Source organism: Anguilla anguilla, chromosome 9 (assembly GCF_013347855.1).
Source record: "Anguilla anguilla isolate fAngAng1 chromosome 9, fAngAng1.pri, whole genome shotgun sequence".
Taxonomy (NCBI): domain Eukaryota; kingdom Metazoa; phylum Chordata; class Actinopteri; order Anguilliformes; family Anguillidae; genus Anguilla; species Anguilla anguilla.
The window spans coordinates 108,157-134,499 of NC_049209.1; the positions used below are offsets into that span (position 1 = coordinate 108,157).

The following is a 26,343-nucleotide window of genomic DNA, read 5'->3' on the forward strand; positions in this document are numbered from 1 at the left end:
GAGGCTGTTCTGGTCTTTAGTGCAGACAGCAGTGTTCAGTAAGAGGGTGTTCTGGTTACAGAGATGCAGAAATGTGGAGAGGGACACCAGTGGGTCCTCAGGGAAAAGTTCTGACAAGCTCACACCTGTCGCGGCTTGTTTTCCAGTAAAGCTTGGTTTTTTTTCACAGGAATTTTGTTCATTCCAGGAGGGTCATATGCCAGGCCTAAATCAGGTTTGGATCTAGCTGGCCAGAGGGATTGTGTGTGTTAGGTGTTGGTTTTCCTATCAAACTGCCCTGGACTGGAATGAACCTGCAGGCCCTTTATCTGCATAATATTTCCTTCTACTGGAGGGACTCGAAGGACTGGTTCTTGGGGGAGTGAGGCTCTCCTTCTGGGAGAGGGAATTTTCCAGCAGTAGTTTTGGAGTGGAAACACACACAGAAACAGGGGGGCTGGACACTGGCTTTATCAGAAGAGACACTAGAACTCCACCGTGCTGTTTACTAGCCCAGACCGCTGATCCACTGGGATTTCAGGAAGGTGGTCCGTATATGCAGAGGTAAGATCTCATGTTAAACCTTAATACTTTTAACCGTGTGCACATTTAATTATATTTTTTGACACAGGCTGTGGTTACAATGTGTGCTAAGAACTCCAGGGGTTTCATTCAGTTTACATTATATTAATAATAAGGATATTGTATGTAACATCTGAGGCTAAAATATGAGATTTAAAGACAACAAAGAACTACCATCAGGCTTCGCTGCTGGTTACGGGACATACAGACATGTTCATATTTATCATTATTTATGAGACTGTGCAAAGTGAAAAATAAAAAATAAACTTCTGTTTCAGTGTAGCACATGTAGGTGACCTCACCAGTCACACTCCAGAGAGTAAAGGTTGTTTTAGAATGATTATGAAGGTTTATTTCGATCTGTCAATCACATTTTTTATAGGAGAAAAATATATAAGATGATTTCTCGTTTAAAAATACCTTCACTTTTACAATGTCACCTGGAAAACTACTATACTGGACTTATTATACCACATGTAACATCTTATTTTCAGTTTTTGTTTTACCCTTTTTTTTCACATGTAGCCAGAATAAGTGTTTTATTTCTTACCTGACAGATTTGCCAGGTAGTTTGAGGGTGATCTGTGTATGTCAGCTCAATTTCTGTGTGTGAAACATTACCTTTGGAATCATCTCGTAAAAACTGGAAATAAGCAATGAATTCACAGTTGAGATTCACGATGTGTTATATTCTCCTTTTCCAGCAGACTCTGTAACATAAAATTGTGAGAAGGACCCAGAACTTTAAAGCACAGAGTCTTTTAAGTTACTGGGATGTTTCCCTATTTTGCAGAAGAGTAATGTGCCACAGACACTGTATTGTTTGGTCCAATTTGTAGCTGACATTGTCAACCTGAGTCCAGCGTGAATACAGAATACTAGCAAAAAGCACTGTTGGAACAGCAGAGGGTTCAGGAGCTGTATCCACTGATTATTTCACGATTATGACCTTAAATACAGAATAGATTTAAATGATCTAATTACAGTTATGTTCCTTTCTTGCAGCTTTCATTTGCATATTTTTAATGAGTCATTATAATTCTATACACACCCTACACAGTCCAACACTTCAAGAATTGTATTAACCTAAGCATCATATATTATAAATCGTATATATAAAAATATTATCAAAGCACTCAGCATTGTGCAAGGTGTACACTCCATGCCAGCAGTGGGTAGAAAGGGCTGTTCCCTGTTTCACACACTGACCTGTATTGCGCTGCTGAAACCTGTTTGACAAGTCGGGCCCGGACCAGGCATGTCACAAACACATATCTCTACAGATATATATGACTCTGAAACACTTCCCGCTCCAAGGAAATGACATCATAAGGAAGTTACGCTCAATCTGCGCACCAAACATTACTCTGTACGGGCTGTAAGGCGTGGCTGTGAGCCGAAGGTGGAGGGGGAGGTGCTTTAGCTACAGGTGACAGGGAACAGAGAACTGAGCTCTGAGCTTTCTTTACCCACCACACCAGGACAGGCACGGCAGAGGTATTTGCTTTTCATTTTCTCTTTCTTTCCCTTTCTTTTTCTGTTTTTCCCTTTCTTTTTCTACACACAGTTAACGCTGACCCTGTAAATGCTGCTAATCAGAAACTGTGGATTTGTCTGTGTGTGTGTGTGTGTGTGTGTCTGTGAGTCTGTGTGAACAGACAGACATGCATTTCACACAGTTATGAATTTACTTTAGTGTTTATGAGGAAACCACGACTCTTTGGTAACAAGGTGTATTACATGCAATTCCCCTAAAAAAGTCTTCCTTATTTTCAGGCCCTTCATACAAGTACTGACATCTAATTAATCTTCATTCTCCCATGGAAAAATCTATTTGACATTTGACCATTTATATGTTATTTTAGGAAACCATTTAAAGTAAAGTACAGCCATATTCTGTCAGTCTATCTTGCTTTAGTCTTTTGGCCTGTCATGTCATCAATTTCATAAAGGTTTTGGTCATACTCAACTACCATTTTTAAGTTACATTGAATCTGTCACAGAATGCTTAATTGCTTCAATTGCAGACAGACAACAGCTGCTTTATTCATCTTTGCTTGTGGGCTGAAAACCTGTAATTTTCCATATTCATAATAAAATGTACTGTGGAGTCATAGATCACCTCATGGAATACTACAACAAGGGGAGATGGTGAACAGAGGACTTTAAGTCAATCCTTTTTTTAATTTTTGCAAGTAAATACAGAAATAATAATAATTGTTTCCTTGTGAACAGTGGGCCTTATCAGATGGAATTCATATCTTGCCTTAATCAACTACACTGGCATCCCCTTGATAACATGTTGCATGTTTTGAATGAGAAACCATAATGTTCACAAAGTCCTGGCCTTTTCCAAGGATGACTGGGGGATCAGTTTTAGAAATTAATACTAAACGGAATACATCAACTTCAGCTCAGACAACATTGTTTCTATAAGTAACAGCAGCAAGGCTGCAGCTGGTGAACTAGCTATAGAATTTTTCTTTAAAGGAGTTAAAAATGAAATAGAAGACTAATTTATTGTACTTTCATTTTTCACAGGTTGAAGAAGGCCATCTGAACCATGTTCTCCTCACCCATTCTATACAAGAACCAGAAATACTCTCAGCTGAAGCAGGAATGTAAGGAAGCCAAGAAGCTCTTTGAAGATCCTGAGTTTCCAGCCACCAACAAATCTCTGTTCTACAGGAAGCCTCCTCCAGGCACTGTAAAATGGAAGAGGCCAAAGGTAAATATTCAATCCACATAACGCAGAATTTTAACTGAAGTAGAAAGATGGGGCGACATAGCTCAGGACGTAAGAACGGTTGTCTGGCAGTCGGAGGGTTGCCGGTTCGATCCCCGCTCTGGGCGTGTCGAAGTGTCCCTGAGCAAGACACCTAACCCCTAACTGCTCTGGTGAATGAGAGGCATCAATTGTAAAGCGCTTTGGATAAAAGCGCTATATAAATGCAGTCCATTTACCATTTACCAAAGAGAAAATGAAATCCAGCCATTGTTCATGATGTATAGGTAATGCTAATTATTTGCTACTATATTATGATACATAATTATTTTGAGAGCACATTTAGGGTTAAAAGCTACAATAAAAACATTCATACAAATCAGACATCCAGTAATACGCTTTAAAAATATCACTAAATTTAATCATTCTAGATGATGCACCTTAATACAGTGGCATCCAAAATGACTGGTACCCTTGATAAAGATGACTAAAAAAGTCTATGTCAAATAAACAACACACATAATGAGCTATATTGTATGCTCAAAAATGGTGATTTTGCATTCTGGTGAAATATTATGTTATGCTAATACAAATAACATTTTCTAGCTGTTGGCTATTGAGTAAGTGGCTAATAGATATCATAACTTATACATTTCACATATTGCTTTAATGAATGCGGAACATAAATGATACTAACACATATCACATAATCACACATTTCTTACTGTGACATCACCAGTAGGTTCCTGAGGTCGGATAAATCGGCGGTCTGAAATGATGCGTATAATTCCGAGTTCGGTGGCTGTTTGATTGGTTTTTCCACAAGCCAGATCCCATTTTTTACAAGTTCCGAGTTGTCTTGAATGCCTGCTTGATGTTTTAATGTTTTTGAAATGAAAATATGAGAACAGCTATCCAGATGCTTATCTGAAACAAAACGTTTCCTATTTTCTCCAATGGCTGTTGAAAAGATTTCATTTTCTTACCCCAGAAAAAATGCCTTTATAAGTAATACTTAAAGTAAGAGCTTTTTTTAAAGTTTTTGACCAACAAACCCTGTTGAATATATTCTGCATAGCTTCTGTAATGTAGAGCCAGAATTGGATTGAAGTTGTGAGTTCTGTGGAGTTTGGAGTGGAGTTTTTCTGTGGAGTTTTGGAGTTTTGATATTAGTTCACGTTTTTAAAACACATTATTATAAGCGAGATTTGGTCCTAAGGTGAAAACCTTTGTTGCCGTTAAAGGGACAGAGAGGGACTTTGGGACGTTGTTCGCCCTCTTGGAAGCAAATCCTAGCCGCCTCCAGTGTTAGCTAAGTGCTAACGTTAACTGTAGTCTAACTAAGCGCGTTACGTTAGAAAGTTAAAGGAGGCTTTTCTCCTCTCCAGTTTCTATCGCTAGCTGTCCAGAGCCATCTTGTGTGTTTTTAAGTTGTGGATTGGTGTTTTTGTCTCTGTAGCATATCATAACTATTGTTAGCTAAATAGTTTGCCTCCGTTGTTAAGTAGTAGGCCTACCAACGTTAAATATAGGAGTTAGTCTAGTATTATAAACGGATTCCAGATAAATTTTGGGTGTATTTTGGCCTGTGACAAAATATTACCTAGCTAGCTAAGTACAAGGGCTTCTTTTCTTTGAGTTACTGGCATTTAGCAAAAGCTAAGTTAGCTGATTATAAATCAGATTGAATCCACTCCTGGTCGTTCTTTTGTGTATGAGTGGTCAATGTGTGGAATAGCTTGCTTGGACACTTAGGGTATTCAAGGCCCGCCTTGATACAGTGTTAGATACTATCTGGCTTTTAGGTAGACTAAGCATTAAGTACAGTTTAGTGGTAGGGATAGACGAGCAGTGTTGGGCTGAATGGCCTGTTCTTGTCTTATGTTATGTTATGTTAACATTCTTAAACTTTCTGATGTGTAGATAAGAATTTCCATGACAATGATGATTAAAATTTTTATTCATAAAGAGACTTTCAGTTTAACATTAGTGTTTGCTCACATGCACACGCAGAGCGAAATAACCAAATAACCATTTAGTCCATCACCCTCTTCCAGGAAATCTGTGATGACCCTCACCTGTTTGTGGAAGGAATCAGCTCCCATGACCTGAACCAGGGTACCCTGGGTAACTGCTGGTTTGTGGCAGCATGCTCCTGTCTGGCACTCAAACCTGAGCACTGGCAGAAGGTGAGTTTAGTTTCTTCCACAATATTCACCTCAAATGCAGTCCAAATGAACAGCTCAGAAGAAGCAGGAAGAGCTGGGGGTAACAGGGCCAACGCTGGAGTCACAGCCATGGAAGCTATGAATGAGGCGTGGGTATGGAAGCATGGATGCGTAGGCGATACCCTGCTGTGTAAAGACATGCACTGACAAACGTAAGATAATAAGCAGCTGTATTACTACATATTATTTCAGCATATGTCCTGGCCCAACATAAATACAAAGTGACTTTGTTTAATTTAATTGATTCAGTCATCTATAGTATTGTTGTCCTGCAAGGACGTAACTGTCAGGGCGGGGCGCGGGAATGGACCCAAAAGCAGAGTGCCAAAAACACAAAACTCCAAAATGGGGAAAACTAGACTTTAATAAGTAAAAAGGGAACAGAGAGCCTCGCAGGGCGATACTTACAAACAAAGAAAATCCTACAAAAAGCGGGAAAACAAAAATACAAAAATCCCCAAAAACGTAGGGAACAGAACAGGCAGGGAACAGGCAACGGGCAGGCAAGCAACAGGTAACAGGCGACGCACAAACAGGTATCAAAACCGCAAACGTACAGAACCACAAACAGGCAAACAGCCAGGAACAGAACCGCAAGAATCCAGCGCCTGAGTGAGGGAAGAGGGAGACTTAAATAGAAGCGACGCAGATGAGACACAGGAGGGCACAATGAACAATCAGGCCACAGAGAGGGAAGGGAACACGAGACAATCAGTAACTAATAATGGGATAATGGAATGAAACAATTAACCGGACACAAAGCAGGGGTGCCGCCATCTGGCGGCCCAACCAGGAATAACAAGGGGGGAAGACACAGAACCCTGACAGTAACTTTATTTTGAATATTGGTCTCCTGCATTGACCAGGATAATTGTAACCCTGTAGGGGTGTCTGGGGGCATGCCGCCTGAAAGACATTCTTTAAAAGGACAGCCGTGAAATGATCATTTCTGGGGAATTCTAACGGGAAGATATTACACGTTACTGATCGATACTGATTACACTGTTGTAAGTCGCTCTGGATAAGAGCGTCAGCTAAATGCCTATAATGTAATGTAATGTAATGATCCGTAATACTGGGTGTCGCCAAAAATACTGGCCAAAGACACGGAGCAGTCATGGCAAAGTTGTTCAGAATCATAGAAAGCTAGAAAAAGCAGAAGAGTTTTTTTATGTTATTTATATCATGCGCAGCAATGGGAAACAATTGAAATAACGTGCAACTCTAGCAGCAGTAAGAGGTGCTTGAAGTTTTTTTTAAAAATGGGGCAGTTGCCGGCTTCTAGGCACAGCCTATGACTGAAATACATTGATAGGCTGGTGCATTTCAGTTGCTTTTTTGCATTTAGCACAATGTGGAGCACGCTCAAATTGCATTACTAAAATAAAACACTATACCGTATGTTCATTTTTATTTCTTTAAAGTTTTTTTTGGTTCAATATGTTATATGTGGCAAGGTCTGAGTGTTTGATGAGTAGTTACTGATGTCATACATCTGATAGCAACAGCTGACAAGAATCTGTATACATTGTTGCACTTCCACCATTTGGCAATAGGCTATTAGTAAATAGTAAATAGTAACACCATACCATACTTTAAAGTTGACGCTTACCATCCAGAACTGCCAAAAAATCTCAAAGCACTAAAAACAGAGTAAATCGCAGAAATGGGGAAAGTCATGGAATCCCTGAGACCAGAGACTTCTGTGAAAAACTCCCAGCCTTATTGATCGGTATATCCCATTCACATCATGATGCATACTTTTTTATATATTATTTTTCTCATTATCATGCTTTATTATTTGGGGGGTTGTTTGGCCTGTTTTGTAATATTGGGGGGTTGTATCGCTCCATAATTTATACCCTAGTTGTCCTTGTTGTGAACCACAACATCCCAGTAGTATATCATTGGTTAAGCTTTGCTCTCTCTTGGTTACGTGCTTGTTTGCAGTGAGAGAAAGTGCAGGCATGCAGAGGCTGTCTGTGACTGGCTTCTTCTCACCCTGTCCTGGCATTTGACTGTCAGGCTTATCAGTGGTCAGACTTTCTTACTCCCTGTTTCCACTAAGCGAATGCATCTCAGTGAGATTCATGCGTCAGGTCGGGTTAAATGAGCATTTTGGCAAATGTAATGTATTCCTTGTGTTTCTGTTCTCTCTTCAGATAGACCTCAGAAACAGTAAAAAAACTCACATTTATCTGTACACCGAACAGATTTTGTTGGGTGACAATTCACTAATGTTAACGAGTAACACACATTCTGTAGTCACTGTTAGTGAAACAGCGTGTGGATACAGAGAAATGTCTTAGGGTCATAGTATACAGCAATTAGCCAATTTGCATCCAGAGCCAATTTTGTCCTATGTTTATCACAATAGATTAATCTCCTTATGGCTCCCTTCACATGCGTAGAAATGTCAGTAACGAGGCCATCCAGTGGCTCCCTCCCACCTCCTAATGTCTCTGAATCTTTCTGAAATGAGTCCAACTCACTGAGCATGTAGCATGAGCATTGAGGAAGAGGCTCGGTCACTGCAGGCCATTAAGTTTAATGGCTGTGTCTGAGGCTGGAGAATCCTAATAAGCAGCAGTTAAATAGTGGTTTCAAATCAGAACCTCTTCAGTATGACTGCAGGAGAAGTACGTAGTGGTCTGTTTTATTTCTGGTTATAATACAGAACGTTGTTTCTCTTTTCACTTTTGAGTGCCCAATTGTTATGTTGGTCTGTCTCACTGCCGCAGTATCCTCTTCCAATCTGTGCCATAGCTATTGGGATGGAAAGTATGCCATTCTGCCAAGTTGCGCCTTGGCAGGTTGGCATGCCCCATACCTATACAGCACAGTAGAGTTTGAGAGTATTCACAAACAACTTCACACATCCACACAATAAAGGCCCAAACTTAGGGGATTTTGAACAAAGAATATGTCTCCCCATTGTACATTAGGTACACCAGCCAATAAAAACACATGCAAAATGGACATATAAAGAAGTGCACATGTTTAAAAAAAAAAAAAACTTTGCGAGCACACCATCTACTTCACTAGTAGCTTCACTATAGACAGTGCTTTGCGTGTGTGAGTAACTTGGCATTGTTGTACATTGAAAACATGTTTTTCTTCAAATACACTATACTAACCTCAACTGCCTTAACCAGATATACAAATTAAAGACAACATATAATAATCAGTGAAAACTATGTTAGTTGAGCAATTGGAAAACATGAGGATTTAGCTTTTTGCTCCGTGTTTGGGCAGGTAATTCCAGACTGGAAGGAACAGGAGTGGGATGCCAAACACCCTGAAAACTATGCTGGAATCTTCCACTTCCGGTTCTGGATATTCGGGGAATGGCTGGATGTGGTGGTGGATGACCGCCTGCCCACCATCAACGGGGAACTGACCTACTGCCACTCCAAGCTGAAAAATGAGTTCTGGAGTGCCCTGTTAGAGAAGGCTTATGCAAAGTAAGGGTTCCCTGACTGAGCTGTCCCTAAAATAGCCTGGTCCCTGGGGACTGCATTAGCTGATGTTGTCCTGTGAACATGCAACAAGGTGTTTGCTCTGATGTCTCGTGATGCTACTGGCTCTGATGTCCAATGTGCATGTTGTAGACTGTCTGGATGCTACGAATCCCTGGACGGGGGCAACTGTGGAGATGCAGTGGTGGACTTCACTGGGGCAGTGACTGAGTCCATCGACCTGGTGCAAGGGAAGTATGCCACTGACCTGTCTGAGCAGCTGAAGCTGTTTGAGGACCTGCTGAAAGTCTATGAGAGAGGAGGCATCATCAGCTGCTCCATCAAGGTGTGTTTTCACATCCCTAACCCAACCCTAAGCCTTCCACATCCCTCCTAACCCTAACCCAACCCTAAGCCTTCCACATTCCTCCTAACCCTAACCCAACACTAAGCCTTCCACAGTCCTCCTAACCCTAACCCAACCCTAATCCTTCCACATCCCTCCAACCCTAACCCAACCCTAAGCCTTCCACATCCCTCCTATCCCTAACCCAACCCTGACCCTTCCACATCCCTCCTATCCCTAACCCAGCCCTAAGCCTTCTACATCCCTCCAACCCTAACCCAACCCTAAGCCTTCCACATCCCTCCTATCCCTAACCCAACCCTGAGCCTTCCACATCCCTCCAACCCTAGCCCAACCCTAAGCCTTCCACATCCCTCCTATCCCTAACCCAACCCTGAGCCTTCCACATCCCTCCAACCCTAACCCAACCCTGAGCCTTTCACATCCCTCCTATCCCTAACCCAACCCTGAGCCTTCCACATCCCTCAAACCCTAACCTAACCCTAAACCTTCCACATCCCTCCTATCCCTAACCCAACCCGGAGCCTTCCACATTCACAATACTTATTTTTTGCTCTTCTCCACATTCATTAGATCGGTTTAAAGGTTAACAGCTTACATTTATAAGTCATGGGTACTCTTTCTTGTAAAATATATGTGAAATTTGCTGTGTGTCAGCGATAATTTCTCACCACAAGCTGTGTTGTGTTTAATAATTTCACCATTGATGCTTGCATGACAGTAGCTTCTGTGATCCCAGAATATTTACTTTACAAGCATATTTCAACATTCTATCAATCAAAATATATGAGATTTCCAAACTTAAGCTAACCAGATATTCAGCTTTGTGCACTTTATGTTCACATTTCTGACTTCTTCTTCTCCCAGGCCTCTCCTCAGGAGATCGAAGCTCGCATGGCCTGCGGCCTGGTCAAGGGCCACGCCTACTCTGTGACTGCGGTCAGGAAGGCCCGGCTGGGCCACGGACTCATGGCCTACTTCAAATCTGAGAAGGTCTTCCTGATCCGCATGAGGAATCCCTGGGGAAAGATAGAGTGGAAAGGGGCATGGAGCGACAGGTGGCCATGTCTGTTTTTGCAATCCACACATGACCATAGGGACATTTTCATTGGTTGATATTCTTAAATTTTCCATTGGGAAAACTGTTCTTGCAAATTGACCAGATACACAGAAAGCAACACATCAGCACAGAGGTAGCATACAAGAAATAATGGATTTATGCAGATTAACAGTAGACTAATAGCCAGCTGGTTCACAAATCCCTCCCAAAAGGGATAGTGATTAACGGTAATGTGTCAGGTTCTTATATTTGAGGCTCTCTCTCTCCCTGCAGTTCAGAGCAATGGCAGAAAGTAGGTGATATGGAGAGAAAGGCCATGGAAATCACAGTGGAAGATGACGGCGAGTTCTGGTAAGGGATCTGAGTTATCGGTTACCTCTGCAGCAAATAATATTCATCCCTCTTGTAGCAGACAGAGGCCATAAGCACTGTTGTCCTCTGGGCTGTGTTGTGGATCCGTGCTGCAGGATGGCGTTTGATGACTGGTGCACCTACTTCACGGATGTGGATGTGTGCCGCATCATCAACACCTCCATGCTGAGCCTGGAGAAGACCTGGCATGAGGCCGTCCACTTCAGCAGCTGGACCAAAAACTCGGATCCCCTACGCAACCGCTGCGGGGGCTGCCTGAACCACCGCCCGACTTTCCTGCAAAACCCACAGGTAACTCACAGGTAACCCACAGGTAACTCACAGGTAACCCACAGGTTACTCACAGGTAACCCACAGGTTACTCACAGGTAACCAGGTATGGGTGACATGAGCACAGACAGAAACAGATTTCAGATTCATGTGTCATAGTATCTGGAACTTGTGGGTGTAAGATGTCTTGTCAGTGTCTGCTTATCAGTGCCTGCTTATCTGAACTCAGGCCCCATACTGTAACCTTGTTTTGTGTTTTTGCAGTATGTGTTTGACGTGACAAAGGAGCTGGACGAAGTTCTCATTTCCTTGCAGCAGCGAGACATGAAGATCCACAGATCCATAGGCCAGGGGGAAAATCTCTCAATGGGCTTTGTTATCTTTGAGGTACTGGAACCCCACAAAGACTGTGCTTCTGGAGCCCAGGCCCTTCTATATTAAAATAACCTTTACATTTTACATATCAATATCACAGCATTACTTTTTATTGTAACTAAAATGTGAACATATCAAAGAGTATTCTTATATCAATAACTGATGTTTGCCACAGAAAAGCAGATATCCTTCTAAACTCTTTCCCGGATAATCAGCTTTCTGAAATCAGTGTACTGTAGTTTACTGTGTTTCTGTGGAAGACGTCTGGCAGGTCCTTTTCGCTTTTTGTTAAATGAGCAGCATTGTGCAGTTGACAGGGATATGGTCATTAGAACTTACAGGCCTTTGGCTCAAACAGGTTAGGTATTAGCATTGCAGCAACATCTGCTGTCAGATGGGATTCATGGATATATGTGGCCATTTGGCAGACATGTTGGCTGAAATATCAATGCACAAAGGGACCACCTTGTTCATAAGACATTCCTAGTTTATATTCATATCAAGGCAAATGCAAATGGATAAATCTTTTGGTTTATTGCTATTGATAGAAACAAGTTTATTTATCCATTTGGTAAGTAATAAACCATATCAGACAATGTGTATAATATTTATTTTTGATGTGCTGAACCAGTGCATAGGCAAGTAAATTATCTATTTATTTTTATAGGTAGAGCTGAACAGAAAGTATCGGATGCATGATATACTGACCCAAGACAATGTGGCCACATCCACGTACATCAATGCACGTACGGTTTTCATGAGGAAAGTTCTTCGCAAAGGCCGCTACATCATCATCCCGTCCACATTTTTGCCGCAAACGCTGGGAGACTTCATGCTCAGGATCTACACGGATGTGGATTCAGACTGCAGGTAACCCCACAGAGTTTGTCCCAGAAAGGAGCACAGCTTGAATGAACTATGAGTTAATTATTAACTATATCTCCAAACCAGTCATAGATAACGTTCCTGGCAGGGCAGCTTTATGTAACTGATTAAATATAGTTCGGAAATGCATTACAAAATGTGTCATGAGAGCTTTTCTGCTGGAATATTTCAACCTATAATATACTGATGTTGCACTGTTCACTGCTTTCAGAGAGCTAATTGAGGACAAGCCGAAAGTAAAGTGCTGGAGTAGTTTTTTGGGGTACCCCCAGGCCCTCACACAGATCTACATCCATGAGGCTGAGGGGCTGCAGAACCAGGACAGCCCAGGGGGTGAGTGCAGAACCTTCTTTAAAAATAAGCCTGTGCTAGCCAGAGTAATACAGCACTGTGCTTGCCAGAGTAATACATCACTGTGCTAGCCAGAGTAATACAACACTGTGCTAGGCAGAGTAATACAGCACTGTGCTAGCCAGAGTAATACAGCACTGTGCTAGCAAGAGTAATACAGCACTGTGCTAGCCACAGTAATACAGCACTGCAAACAAGAGTAATGCAGCACTGTGCTAACCAGAGTAATACAGCACTATGCTAGCCAGAGTAACACAGCACTGTGCTAGCCAGAGTAATACAGCACTGTGCTAGCCACAGTAATACAGCACTGTGTTAGCCAGAGTAATACAGCACTGTGCTAGCCAGAGTAATACAGCACTGTGCTAGCCAGAGTAACACAGCACTGTGCTAGCCAGAGTAGCACAGCACTGTGTTAGCCAGAGTAATACAGCACTGTGCTAGCCAGAGTAATACAGCACTGTGCTAGCCAGAGTAACACAGCACTGTGCTAGCCAGAGTAATACAACACTGTGCTAGCCAGAGTAATACAGCACCGTGCTAGCCAGAGTAACACAGCACTGTGCTAGTAAGTGTAATAAAGCATGTATTCTGTAGTAACACTGCGGTGGTTAGGGTAGGGTTTGGTTAGACATGCTGTAGTAACACTGATGTGGTTAGGGTAGGGTTCGGTTAGACATGCTGTAGTAACACTGCTGTGGTTAGGGTAGGGTTCGGTTAGGGTAGGGTTTAGAGGGTAAAAATGGCTTTACAGCTGTTCTTTATCCGATGGACCACAGGAGCAGATCCCTATGTGATCATATACTGTGAGGGGAAGTCGGTCCGATCCACAGTCCAGAAGGACACCCTGGAGCCCAAGTTCAGCACCAGAGCCATCTTCTACAGAAAGAGCCCCAGGAAGCCCATCACTGTCCAGGTGAGTTACAGCTTAACTTCAGCATCATCGCAGGTGTGGTGCAGGTGGTGAAACGTGTCAGCGTTGCCCCCTCCTCTACATGCTGGTAGGTGTTTATTGGTTAGCCTTTATTGGCATTACTAATGTTAGTTTATTGTGAAATTTTTATTGCCGTTAAATAATATCAGGCCATATGCAGATATGGAGCACTACGTAGTTCAGGCTGGCCAGAAGAGTCGAGCCAGGTTCCGGCTGAATCGGCTGATGGCCTATCACAGTCCATTCTCATAACCTGGTGGTCTATTTAAACAGCCTCCCCTCTCTCATTGGTGCTTCCTTCCACAAGCATGCTGCACGCTGCCTGTCTAAACGTAAATAGTCAAGCCTTGGTGCAGAGGAGATGTGACTCGTTTTTCTGTGTAAAATCCCTAGGTGTGGAACAGCAATGTGGCGCAGGATCAGTTCCTGGGGCAGGTGGTCCTGGCTGCCTCCCCCAAAGACCCCACGGATCCTCAGAAGCTGCAGCTACGCAAGAGGGGCCGTCAGATGGCCGACGAGGTGCTCGGGACCATCAGCCTGAGAGTGATCACCAGCAGCCAGCTCACGGCCATGTGAGCCGGCATGAAACTGAGCCTCGCCCCGTCCTGCCTAACCCCACGCACCCTTGTTAGCCGTTGTTATCAATCCTTGTTGAGAGCTGGTGGAAATGTTGCTTAACCCCCATGCAGCATCTGCAAGCTCCTCCTTTGGCAGCTTTCCTGAGGGAAACACTGCATTGTTTGCTACTGTGCTGCATGGTGCCGTTGGCTTGTTATTTCAGTGATCCGGCTCTATTGGGTTTGGGCTTAAAATCTGACGGGCTGGTTCGGGCCGGGCCGGGCCGGGTCGGGTCGGGTCGGGTTGGGCCGTAAGCACATCAGGCTCAGTCAGGCTCAGGCCTCATTTATAGCCAAATACAGATTTAAGCCCATGTGTTCTACATACTACAAAAACCCATGTGTTCTACATACTACAAAAACCCATGTGTTCTAAATACTACAAAAAACCCATGTGTTCTAAATACTACAAAAATAGGAATAATTATGGACCGCAGCAGACCAGGAGATTTTAGGGACCGCAATTAAAATGGATCCAGCAGAAGTAATTTACTGATGCTTAATTCTCCTTCTGAGGAAACCCAATTCATGACAGTCTATGAAAACCGGTGAAAATCCAGTGTTTTTTAACACAGACAAGGGGTTGAAAATGTTATTTGATATTGTGCACAGAGTTATTCAAGACATTTTTCAACATTTACAGCCCATTTAGTCCACTTATTTTACTGTACTAAATATACACATTAGTACCCATATTTTATATTACTGAAAGACATCATATCACCAAAATATTCTAATGTAAATAAAATTCTTATTGAAAACTTGTGTGGAATCTTAACTATAAGTCTCAGTTATATTAACTGTATGTATATAATGTATGTATTTTTTAGTGTACAGTTTAATTATGCCCAAGCATAGCATAACATTCATTCACTTCCAACAGAATGTTTTGACTAAAAAATACAAAATGTAAAAATGATTGGACATGAAAAGCAGGCTCGTTTAAAGCAAAGGTTTTGTTCGGGATATTTATCTTATTTATTTCAGTCCAGTTCCCAAACTGCAGTATTTTTGTTGTTTGTTTTACACTCAAGACACAGCCATGCACAATTCATAACTCAAAAAATTCTATTGCTTCAACCACAACTGAAAATAGCTTATTGAAACCAGTTCCCCTCCCCCTTTCTCTCCCCTTCCTCTCTCACTTTCTCTTTCAGTCTCTTTTTCAATCTTTTAAAAGATAAGATCAGGACAAATCTGCTGATGTACGAGAGATGGATTAAGCAGTTCACAAATGTAATAATTTATAAAGAAACTTTTCTGTTTCTTTCTCATAAAACACATGTATAGAGCACTTTCACACCACATGTACAGATTTACACATCCAGTAAAGGGCAGAAGCGGGAGGGCGTGGCGGCTGCTGGAAGTGAGTTTTGTGCTCGTCATCTCCGGCCCAAACAGAGAAGCACAGCTGGGCCAAATCTCTCCTTCAGTCAAAAACAACACAAGTACTATGTGCACAGCAACACAGAACAGAGCATGGGGACACCCGTCTGCCTGACTACACCTGTATGCCTGACTACACCCGTCTCCCTGACTACACCCATCTGCGTGACTACACCAGCCTGCCTGACTACACCCGTCTGCCTGACTACACCAGTCTCCCTGGCTACACCCGTCTGCCTGACTACACCCATCTGCGTGACTACACCCGTCTCCCTGACTACACCCATCTGCGTGACTACACCAGCCTGCCTGACTACACCCGTCTGCCTGACTACACCAGCCTGCCTGACTACACCCGTCTGCCTGACTACACCCATCTGCGTGACTACACCCGTCTCCCTGACTACACCCATCTGCGTGACTACACCAGCCTGCCTGACTACACCCGTCTGCCTGACTACACCAGCCTGCCTGACTACACCCGTCTGCCTGACTACACCCATCTGCGTGACTACACCCGTCTCCCTGACTACACCCATCTGCGTGACTACACCAGCCTGCCTGACTACACCAGCCTGCCTGACTACACCCGTCTCCCTGACTACACCAGTCTCCCTGACTACACCCGCCTGCCTGACTACACCCGTCTCCCTGACTACACCAGTCTCCCTGGCTACACCTGTCTGCCTGACTGCCTGAACACGATGCTGGGATCCTTATCGTTTCAATGGCTGGAGACACAGCTGTCCATGTAACACACTGAATATGTGCTGATTTCATATTTGTTCATTTTTACTTTTTTCCCGTGATCACACATGAAGCTTTCAAGTGATCTAAAGGTGGATATAAAAGAAAAGAAACAAAATAACGGCACTTCCCACCTACAATTAACCGCAACCATGTTAATGATAATGAATGGGTATAACGAATGCAAAACATTTAACTCCATGCAGTGAATTAGTCCTTTTCTCCTCTCACTGGGCAGCCTGACCCAGCTGCACAGACGGACTCAGCCGGTAGGGTTAGTGTAGGTCAGGGGTCGGTGGGGTCAGTGTGGGTCAGGGGTCGGTAGGGTCAGTGCAGGTCAGGGGCCGGTAGGGTCAGTGTAGGTCAGGGGTCGGTAGGGTCAGTGTAGGTCAGGGGTCGTGGGGTCAGTGTAGGTCAGGGGTCGGTGGGGTCAGTGCAGGTCAGGGGTCGGTAGGGTCAGTGCAGGTCAGGGGTCGGTGGGGTCAGTGTAGGTCAGGGGTCGGTGTGGGTCAGGGGTCGTGAGGGTCAGTGTAGGTCAGGGGTCGGTGGGGTCAGTGCAGGTCAGGGGTCGGTAGGGTCAGTGCAGGTCAGGGGTCAGTGTAGGTCAGGGTCGGTGGGGTCAGTGTGGGTCAGGGGTCGGTGGGGTCAGTGTAGGTCAGGGGTCGGTGGGGTCAGTGCAGGTCAGGGGTCGGTGTGGGTCAGGGGTCGTGGGGTCAGTGTTTTATCCTGACCTGTCACAGTGATTAGGTGGGAGGGGCAGACTCCCCGCAGGTGTTCGTAAGGACCATGCTGAGGAAGGCCATGCTGGGAAGGCTGTGACAGACCTGTTGACTGTTGGGACCGAAACAAGCTTATTTACTAAGCTTATTTACATAAGGGGGTGTAGGCCGGGTGTTTTCAGAGAAGCCATCGCCCGTATGGGCAGCAGGGCACATTCTACCACCGGCATGATCAGCCAAACCCTCTGTGGCCCTTTCATTTGATCAGAGTGTCTCATTCCACATCGTCTGCTCAAACTCCCAGTCAGGACACAGAGCGGAGTGGGACAGGGTGCAGTTACAGCAGCGCAGGGAGCACCGTCCTCCACTCCTCTTTACAGAATTTCCCTCTTCATACAATCAAAAGAAGAAACACACCATCTCACTAGGGGGTCTGTACACCCACTGCCCCCCTGACGCACATCACCACCCTCCGCTGTTCCACTGTCAGTTTGGGGGAAAAGGAAGCTTAACAGAAATTAGAGACAAAAAAAATCTTTAAAAAATAGCACCCCTTACAAAAAGTATATACATATTCCATTGATAGACAGACGTTTACATACTGTAGACAAACATCCATGACCCACTCAATAATTTCACTAATTTGTACAAATGGCTTGTCAGTGTACAGTAAAATCAGTAGAATCTGCTTTTTAGACCTGGGGTAGATTCACAAATGGGTGATAGCCATATCATGCAGGGAATTAATTTAATTGTGAAATCAGGCCAACTTTAATGAAGACAAAAAAGATGGCAGCACCCTGTAATTGTATTGTATTGAAAAGCATGTTGCTGCAGGACAGATCAGTTTCACATGAATGCTACTGACATATTAAATGCTCAAATATTTTTCCACAGCCAAGGAATTGCAGCCATGTTATGCACATAAGCAGTCACCTTTAAAAGCTTTCCATTTAGTAATATGATATTATCTGTACAAGGTAGTAGCACACATGATGAAAATGTCAACAGAATTCTGAGGATCTGTTGGGATTCACCTAAAGACTCAGTTCTATTTTTCCAGAGTTCTTAGTCCATAAATACATTAAAAATGAATGTTTTTACGTCACAGAATGGGTGGGAAATGCACATAGTGCATAAGCCTGAAGACCTGAGACTGGGGGCCCTGACACTGCTTAATTCAGCTGGAAGCTGTTCGATGCCTGATTCTCTGTTAATACACAACACAATTTTGTCATTTTGTACAATTATGAAAGGACAATATGATGTGAAAGTGACACACAGTAGGGCCCTATTAAAATATTTATTTTTGTGTATGGGCTGAATTTAAAAGGTCATAACAACTCTACATAAAATGGCATGCAGCCGAAGCCAAGCCAAGCATTTTTTAACGATGAGGCTCTAGAAGAAAGATGATGATAAATAGAGGCTGATAAATTATAATTAGATGTAATGCAATGTATTTAGACGTATGTAATAATTCGATTTAATTATGATTATATTTAATTTTGCTCCAATAAATCACAGGTTTGGTAATACATAATCATATGAGCTCACCCTCTTCATTCAGTAAACAAATCACCAGTTTGTGAAACGACCCCAGAATATGCATATTATCTGGAAGTTAGCTTTGTCTTTTAATAAGATCCATGAAAAAACCTAATCTGTCAATTAAATAGTGTTTCACCTCTCAGTTTTGTATATGTGTATATATACATCGTTTCATACTGCAGCCTCATCAAACCCACAGAGCACTAAACAACAAGCTACACACCCGGAAATAGGGCAACACTGCGATGCCCCAAACAAATCACATCCACCAATGGCTTAATCACATCCACCAATGGCTTAATCACATCCACCAACGGCTTTCATGAGCAAGAAACTTTTCTATTGGAGGTATACCTCTTCTCTCAAACACAAAATCACACACGTACACATACACACACACACACTCACTCACACACTTGCATACATGTACATACAAATGACCTTCCACATTCAACAAGGAAGATATGAGCAGATCCATTAGACTGTGCTGGAGCAGATCCATTAGACTGTGCTGGAGCAGATCAATTAGACTGTGCTGGAGCAGATCCATTAGACTGCGCTGCAGCAGGCCCATTAGACTGCGCTGGAGCAGATCCAGTCGACTGCGCTGGACCAAATCCATTAGACTGCGCTGGAGCAGATCCATTAGACTGCGCTGGAGCAGATCCATCAGACTGCGCTGGAGCAGATCCATCAGACTGCGCTGGAGCAGATCCATCAGACTGCGCTGGAGCAGATCCATTAGACTGCGCTGGAGCAGATCCATCAGACTGCGCTGGAGCAGATCCATCAGACTGGGCTGGAGCAGATCCATTAGACTGCGCTGGAAAGTCATGGTCATGCAGGTGCATGGAGCTTCTGGAGTCTCTCATGAAAATGTTCAGCAGAGATTTGCTGGTCCACTCCAGGGGGAGAGGAGGGCAGGAGGGTCAGGACAAGGCTTTATGCAGTTTGCACACGGGTGCTGGTTTTAAGTCTCCTGTCAATCGCTCTCCAAGAACATGGGGTGTATTTAAGGGATGACTTCCTGCAAAGTCAGACTCCTTTACAGAACGGAAGCTATTCTGAAAAATGCCACATTTAAAGAGTGCTTCACAGCACAAAGAAAAGTCTGGCTCGAAATCTTGGCCAAAGCAGAAATGCCTGCCCTGCTAGAGGAGTTTCTGTCCTTCAGGCTGTCCTGACAGTGGACCCCTCAATCAGGGAGCATGATGGGATGGATGACCCTGCTAGCGGCTGCTGTTCTTGATGGCTTCCTTCGCTGCGACAATCAGCGGCGTCAGACTGGACAGAGGTTTGGCTAACTTCAGGAACGAATGCTGTAGATCAAAAAATGAAAAGCCATTTTCAGAAACAACAAATGCAATATGAAGATATAGACAGCTGGTGTAGCAGAAGCATTTAAAGCCAGACTTGAACTGTGATCAGTGATGTGAGAGAGACAGGGAGAGGTGGAGAGAGACTGAGAGATGGAGAGAGAGAAGGAAAGAGACAGAGAGGGATGTAAGGAGACAGATAGATGGAGATAGGCTGAGAGATGAGAGTGTGAAGGAGAGACAGAGAGTGGGAAAGAGAGAGAAGAGAGGTTGAAAGAGAAGGACAGGAGAGAGACAGAGATGTAAAGGGACAGAGAGAGAAGGAGAGAGGAGGACAGAGACAGAGATGTAGAGGGACAGAGAAAGAAGGAGAGAGATGAACAGAGACTGAGAGAGACAGAGATGGAGAGAGAAGGAGAGAGATGGACAGAGACAGAGAGACAGAGATGGAGAGAGAAGGAGAGAGATGTAGAGAGACTGAGAGAAGGACAGAGACAGAGAGATCTAGAGAGACCAGAGAGAGAAGGAGAGCGATGGACAGAGACTGAGAGAGACAGAGAGAGAAGGAGAGAGATGGACAGAGACTGAGAGAGACAGAGAGAGAAGGAGAGAGATGGACAGAGATTGAGAGACAGAGAGAGAAGGAGAGAGATGGACAGAGTCTGAGAGAGACAGAGAGAAAAGGAGAGAGACAGAGAGAGAGGGTGTTTCTACCTGCAGAAGCTGCTTGGCAGAGCCTCTCCTGTCCACATCCATCTCTAGGCAGCGGTTGAGGAAGTCTCTAAACACCGACGAGAGCCTCTCTGGGTTCTGCAGCTCAGGTGTTCCATTAGTAGCGATCAGGTACAGGGCCTGTGGAGGAGGGGGCATGGGGGGGTGTGATCAGCCTGGTGTCAGTACTCCCCACTGCACTTAACATGAGACCAAGGTTCCCTTAGGACATAATGAAGTTTAGAAGCAAAACATAACATTTAAAAGACCCATTAATGTTTCTAGCAAAGGCCATAACGGCATTTTCTCAGACATGAAAAGTCTCAAATATGTGTCTTTTTTCTGTGTCATTGTTGGTGGTGATTGAACATCTGCGCATTCTATCTCTCTGATGTGTCAGGAGAGGCCTTACCCTGAGAGGATTCTCATTTAAATAGGGTGGCTCCCCCTCCACCATCTCGATGGCCATGATCCCTAAAGACCAGATGTCCACTTTAGGGCCATAGGCCTTGCGGGTCACCACCTCAGGAGCCATCCAGTACGGGGTGCCCACCATGGTGCTGCGCTTGTTCTGCTCTGGGGTGATCTGGGCACAGAAGCCGAAGTCCGCTAGAAAAGAGATGGAATAGTGTCAGAAGAGTTCCCACACGACCAGCGATCCCCCTTCCTGATGAGTGTTCCTGGCCATCAGTGAAGAGTAAAGATGGGCTCAGTAACATTGAGAATGACGGCACTTCCAGAATCAGCTCTTTAAAATCCAACTTAAACCCAGCCTTTTGAGCTGAATGTAAATTCAGTAAGTCACTCTCTGCTTGGAGGAGGAGGCCTGTTATGCCAGCTAGACTCTCATTTTTCTGCCGGTTTAAATCATGGCAAACAGAGATTCTGCAAGTTTAGCTCCTGTTTGACACTTACTCAGTTTTACAGAACCATCCATGCCCAGGAGGATGTTGTCACTCTTTATATCTCGGTGGATCACCTGGTTGGAGTGCAGGAAGTCCAGAGCCTGCAGACACTGCAGGAAGAAAAATGTGCTTCATTGGGACAAGCATGCGCTCTTAGCTCAGAAGGGCAAATACCAGGCTTTGCTCTAGGCTGTAGGCTCAAGAATAATATGAGGGAATGTGGCATTGACTCTGAAATGAGTATGCTTCAGGTAGAGATTAAAAATACTAGAGTCAGCTCAGCACAGAGATCAAGAAAACTGGAGTCTGCTTAGGGAACAGATCAGGAATACCAGAATCTGCTTCAGGAACAGATCAGGAATACCAGAGTCTGCTTCAGGAACAGATGGGGAATACCAGAGTCTGCTTCAGGAACAGATCAAGAATACCAGAGTCTGCTTTGGGAACAGATCAGGAATACCAGAGTCTGCTTCAGGAACAGATTGGGAATACCAGAGTCTGCTTTGGGAACAGATTGAGAATACCAGAGTCTGCTTTGGGAACAGATTGAGAATACCAGAGTCTGCTTTGGGAACAGATCGGGAATACCAGAGTGTGCTTTGGGAACAGATTGGGAATACCGGAGTCTGCTTTGGGAACAGATCGGGAATACCAGAGTCTGCTTTGGGAACAGATCGGGAGCCTACCTCTCGGCAGACAGCAGCAATCTGCCCCTCATCCATGCAGGTCTCCGTCACCACATCAGTCAGGGAGCCTCCGGCAAGATACTCCATCACCACCCACAGCTCATCCCCAACCAGGTAACTGCAAACAGGGGGGCACACACCACAGGGGGTACACACCTGGTCACACAGACACCTGCTTCCCTGTGGATTTATGAGTAACGGGTGCTACAGGAGGAACTAGATGCCACCCTTGTTGGTAGATGCTGTCACATGAATTCTGACAAACACTGTATCTGATGCATTGAGTGAGAAACCAGCTGTAGTCCCTCTCTTGACTGGGAGTGACGCATCAGTCCTCAGAGGTGAATGAGGGAGTGTAAGGCTGCCAGCTCTCAGTAATGCAGTTTAGGGTTGGTTTAGGGTTGGTTCAAAGCACAGTGTACGATCTGCTCTTAATTGTGTTTTCTACCATGTAAGAATACATTTATATTTTTACCCTGTTTAAAAATGTTCACATACGAGCTCAAACAGTAGTGCGTGCACAGACTGCACAGTGTGAGCTAGTGTGTGTCTGGCAGGCAGGCTTACCTATCCAGGTAATTGACGATATTGGAGTTTTTGTTTTCCCTCATCACCAGGATCTCATTGATGATCAGTTCCTTCTTGGGCTGCTGCTGCAGTGTCATCTGCTTGATGGCCACCTGTAAGGGAATGCCCACAGGGTGGAGTCAGAGGGCTGGGGGGGGTGGAGTCAGAACTGATGGGCTGAAGGTGGAGTCAGAGCCAAAGGGCTGGGGGCGGAGGCAGAGTCAAAGGGCTGGGGGCGGAGGCAAAGTCAAAGGGCTGGGGGCGGAGGCAAAGTCAAAGGGCTGGGGGCGGAGGCAGAGTCGAAGGGCTGGGGGCGGAGGCAGAGTCAAAGGGCTGGGGGCGGAGGCAGAGTCAAAGGGCTGGGGGCGGAGGCAAAGTCAAAGGGCTGGGGCGGAGGCAAAGTCAAAGGGCTGGGGGCGGAGGCAGAGTCGAAGGGCTGGGGGCGGAGGCAGAGTCGAAGGGCTGGGGGCGGAGGCAGAGTCAAAGGGCTGGGGGCGGAGGCAGAGTTGAAGGGCTGGGGGCGGAGGCAGAGTCGAAGGGCTGGGGGCGGAGGCAGAGTTGAAGGGCTGGGGAAGGAGGCTAGGGGTAGGGTTGGGAGACTGTTGACGACACATGATAGTTTTTTGTTGTTTATATTACAATGAAACCTGCCTCAGCAGTTACCTTTGTGTGGCATCCACCTGTCCATGATGTCTACCAGTCCTTACTGGTTCTCCCTTTCACTTTTCTTGTTATATTATCTGCACAATGCAGTTGACAGCCATGCTGTTGCTCTCCCTTTTTTTCTTGAGCGGTTGACACTTTTTTTGAAACATTGGCATTTGTAGCAGTGACTAGCATAGTGGCTAGCTAGCATGCCACTGGGAGAATAATGTTCTCTGCACTGCCATGTTTGCTCATGTGCGCGTGTGACACAGCTATCCCTCAAGTCCGTTGTAATATGCGTTAAACGCACATGGCATTGCACGGGTGGACAATGGCTCTCGATAATTTGTCCCTGTTTGTTAAACTTGTATTCTGGCCTAATAATGGTCTCCATGATATAAACAAAGAAACAAAGTGTTACGCCAGATCCGCCTGGTCTTTGTCTTAATCAAACATGGACTGCGATAAAGCACTGCAGATCAAACACACACTGCGATACAGCACTGCAGATCAAACACACACCGTGATACAGTACTGCAGATCAAACACGCACTGCGATAGAGCACTGCAGATCAAACACACACCGTGATACAGCACTGCAGATCAAACACACACCGTGATACAGTACTGCAGATCAAACATACACTGCGATACAGCACTGCAGATCAAACATACACTGCGATACAGCACTGCAGATCAAACACACACTGCGATACAGCACTGCAGATCAAACACACACCGCGATAAAGCACTGCAGATAAAACACGCACTGCGATACAGCACTGCAGATCAAACACACACTGCGATACAGCACTGCAGATCAAACACACACCGCGATAAAGCACTGCAGATCAAACATACACTGCGATACAGCACTGCAGATCAAACACACACCGCGATAAAGCACTGCAGATCAAACATACACTGCGATACAGCACTGCAGATCAAACACACACTGCGATACAGCACTGCAGATCAAACACACACCGCGATACAGCACTGTAGATCAAACACACTGCGATACAGCACTGCAGATCAAACACACACTGCGATAGAGCACTGCAGATCAAACACACACTGCGATACAGCACTGCAGATCAAACACACACTGCGGTACAGTACTGCAGATCAAACACACACTGCGATACAGCACTGCAGATCAAACACACACTGCGATACAGTACTGAAGTTCAAACACACACTGCGATACAACAGTGTAGTATCTGGGCACAGCCACCTAATCCACGTCCCTCAGACCTTTACCAGCCTTTGACAGGCTGCTATTCCTACTGCACTCATTCTGTCCTTATCTCTCAGAGCTCTGTGTCCAGCACAGGGAAGCTGGCTTACCTCCTGGCCGGTGGCGATGTCAATGGCTGTGTACACTGTCCCAGAGGCTCTGTGGAAACACATACAGCCCGGGTTAGGGTTGATTTATTAGTTTCCACTGGACACAGTGAAATCTGTTTGTAACACACATGGCTGTGGCTTCAACAGAGGTCAGCTATTTTTACTTTTGCTGGATATAGTCTCTTCGCAAGTAGGAAAGTGTTTTTTTTATTAGTCAGAGTTAATAGACTTGATAAAGCACCCTTTCTGTGGCAGGTGTTGAATGTGGAAAATATTAAATAGTGAATCTGAAAGACCCTGTAGACATGATATAATTAGCAAAATAAATGTTTAACTGTCTATATCCAAGAAGAATGTGGGGCTTGAGATTGGCTAGCCACCTTTTGTTTTACAATGGCTCACGTTCCTGTTCAATAAAAAGCCCAAGTAACCACCAGGTGGCAGTATTGCACAGAACATGCATTTATAATTTAGGGTTAAATTTGAGAAGCAGCTGAGCTGTACCAATAATTGGTTCTGGGGGGTAGGGAGGTGGGGATATTTGTTGGTTTTTTTCAGTTCTGCCTTGAATAACCCAATGACTGCAGGCTGGTGCGGTGCTCTAAGCTCTGAGCTCCAAGTCACTGTGCTCCTCAAGAGAAGTAGAATCACTAAAACTGCTGACTTTTAAAGCCTTACTATCTGTGAATCTGTCACCGTGGCAACCCCAGCCTAACTGTGCCAGTACTGCGCTGTTCTCTCCTTGGCAATAGCCTGGGTTACGGTACTGACTGACAGGCTTGTGGAAGGAAGGGCACCCACAATGCAGTTCTGCAACCTCCCATTACACGACCCTTACTCTCCCCAAACCCTCAGTAGAGGCCTGGTGCTTTTCCTTACACGGCCCTTACTCTCCCCAAACCCTCAGTAGAGGCCTGGTGCTTTTCCTTACACGACCCTTACTCTCCTCAAACCCTCAGTAGAGGCCTGGTGCTTTTCCTTACACGACCCTTACTCTCCCCAAACCCTCAGTAGAGGCCTGGTGCTTTTCCTTACACGGCCCTTACTCTCCTCAAACCCTCAGTAGAGGCCTGGTGCTTTTCCTTACACGACCCTTACTCTCCTCAAACCCTCAGTAGAGGCCTGGTGCTTTCCGTCCTGAAGGTGGCATAAGAACGGCTTACTACTGCTTATGCACTGGTGCACCGTGCCGTGTCCAAATTCGGCTATTAAAATATACAGCTGACTCAAGCCAAGGGGAGATTAAGACAGACTGCCCTCTTGATAGCTGCTTACCCTTGTCCAATAAGAGAGACTGTCCTCTCGATAGCGCTTACCCTTGTCCAATAAGAGAGACTGTCCTCTCGATAGCGCTTACACTTGTCCAATAAGAGAGACTGTCCTCTCGATAGCGCTTACCCTTGTCCAATAAGAGAGACTGTCCTCTCGATAGCGCTTACCCTTGTCCAATAAGAGAGACTGCCCTCTCGATAGCCGCTTACCCTTGTCCAATCTTCTCGAAGCGTGTGTATTTCTTTTTTGGGTCCCCCACACTCACAATGCTTCCTGAAACAGAAG

General features: G+C 44.8%; 3 protein-coding genes across 7 annotated transcripts in view; 1 reads left to right on the plus strand and 2 right to left on the minus strand.

Moving 5' to 3' along the window:
* The first annotated feature begins 212 nt into the window (after positions 1 to 212).
* Positions 213 to 14,952, plus strand: LOC118236416 (calpain-5-like). 4 transcript variants are annotated; one of them, XM_035434777.1, is made up of 14 exons: positions 213 to 543; positions 2,043 to 2,058; positions 3,103 to 3,289; positions 5,344 to 5,475; positions 8,770 to 8,978; positions 9,126 to 9,318; positions 10,207 to 10,397; positions 10,673 to 10,750; positions 10,867 to 11,062; positions 11,306 to 11,428; positions 12,084 to 12,286; positions 12,513 to 12,634; positions 13,432 to 13,568; positions 13,980 to 14,952. In XM_035434777.1, the coding sequence occupies exons 3-14, from the start codon at positions 3,125 to 3,127 to the stop codon at positions 14,160 to 14,162; spliced, it is 1,932 nt and encodes a 643-aa protein (XP_035290668.1). In that variant the 5' UTR covers positions 213 to 543; positions 2,043 to 2,058; positions 3,103 to 3,124; the 3' UTR covers positions 14,163 to 14,952. The 4 variants fall into 4 exon arrangements, with proteins under 4 accessions (XP_035290668.1, XP_035290665.1, XP_035290666.1 ...); XM_035434774.1 differs by having other exon boundaries at positions 214 to 543; positions 1,567 to 2,058; XM_035434775.1 differs by having other exon boundaries at positions 214 to 543; positions 1,845 to 2,058.
* Positions 14,953 to 15,023: 71 nt separating this feature from the next.
* Positions 15,024 to 16,736, minus strand: LOC118236417 (prestalk protein-like). The gene is made up of 2 exons (XM_035434779.1): positions 16,251 to 16,736; positions 15,024 to 16,196 (listed from the first exon to the last, which is right to left on the minus strand). Exons 1-2 carry the CDS (start codon positions 16,367 to 16,369, stop codon positions 15,377 to 15,379), a joined length of 939 nt encoding a protein of 312 aa, XP_035290670.1. The 5' UTR covers positions 16,370 to 16,736; the 3' UTR covers positions 15,024 to 15,376.
* Positions 16,737 to 17,051: 315 nt separating this feature from the next.
* Positions 17,052 to 26,343, minus strand: part of LOC118236696 (serine/threonine-protein kinase PAK 3) — a 31,412-nt gene continuing 22,120 nt past the window's right edge. For both annotated transcript variants that reach the window (XM_035435263.1, XM_035435264.1), the window contains 8 exons: positions 26,268 to 26,331; positions 24,787 to 24,835; positions 22,792 to 22,904; positions 22,225 to 22,342; positions 21,549 to 21,648; positions 21,046 to 21,242; positions 20,637 to 20,774; positions 17,052 to 19,925 (listed from right to left, as the gene is read on the minus strand). In XM_035435263.1, the coding sequence (XP_035291154.1) occupies positions 19,836 to 19,925; positions 20,637 to 20,774; positions 21,046 to 21,242; positions 21,549 to 21,648; positions 22,225 to 22,342; positions 22,792 to 22,904; positions 24,787 to 24,835; positions 26,268 to 26,331 (869 nt within the window). In that variant the 3' untranslated portion in view covers positions 17,052 to 19,835. The remainder of the gene's footprint in view (positions 19,926 to 20,636; positions 20,775 to 21,045; positions 21,243 to 21,548; positions 21,649 to 22,224; positions 22,343 to 22,791; positions 22,905 to 24,786; positions 24,836 to 26,267; positions 26,332 to 26,343) is intronic.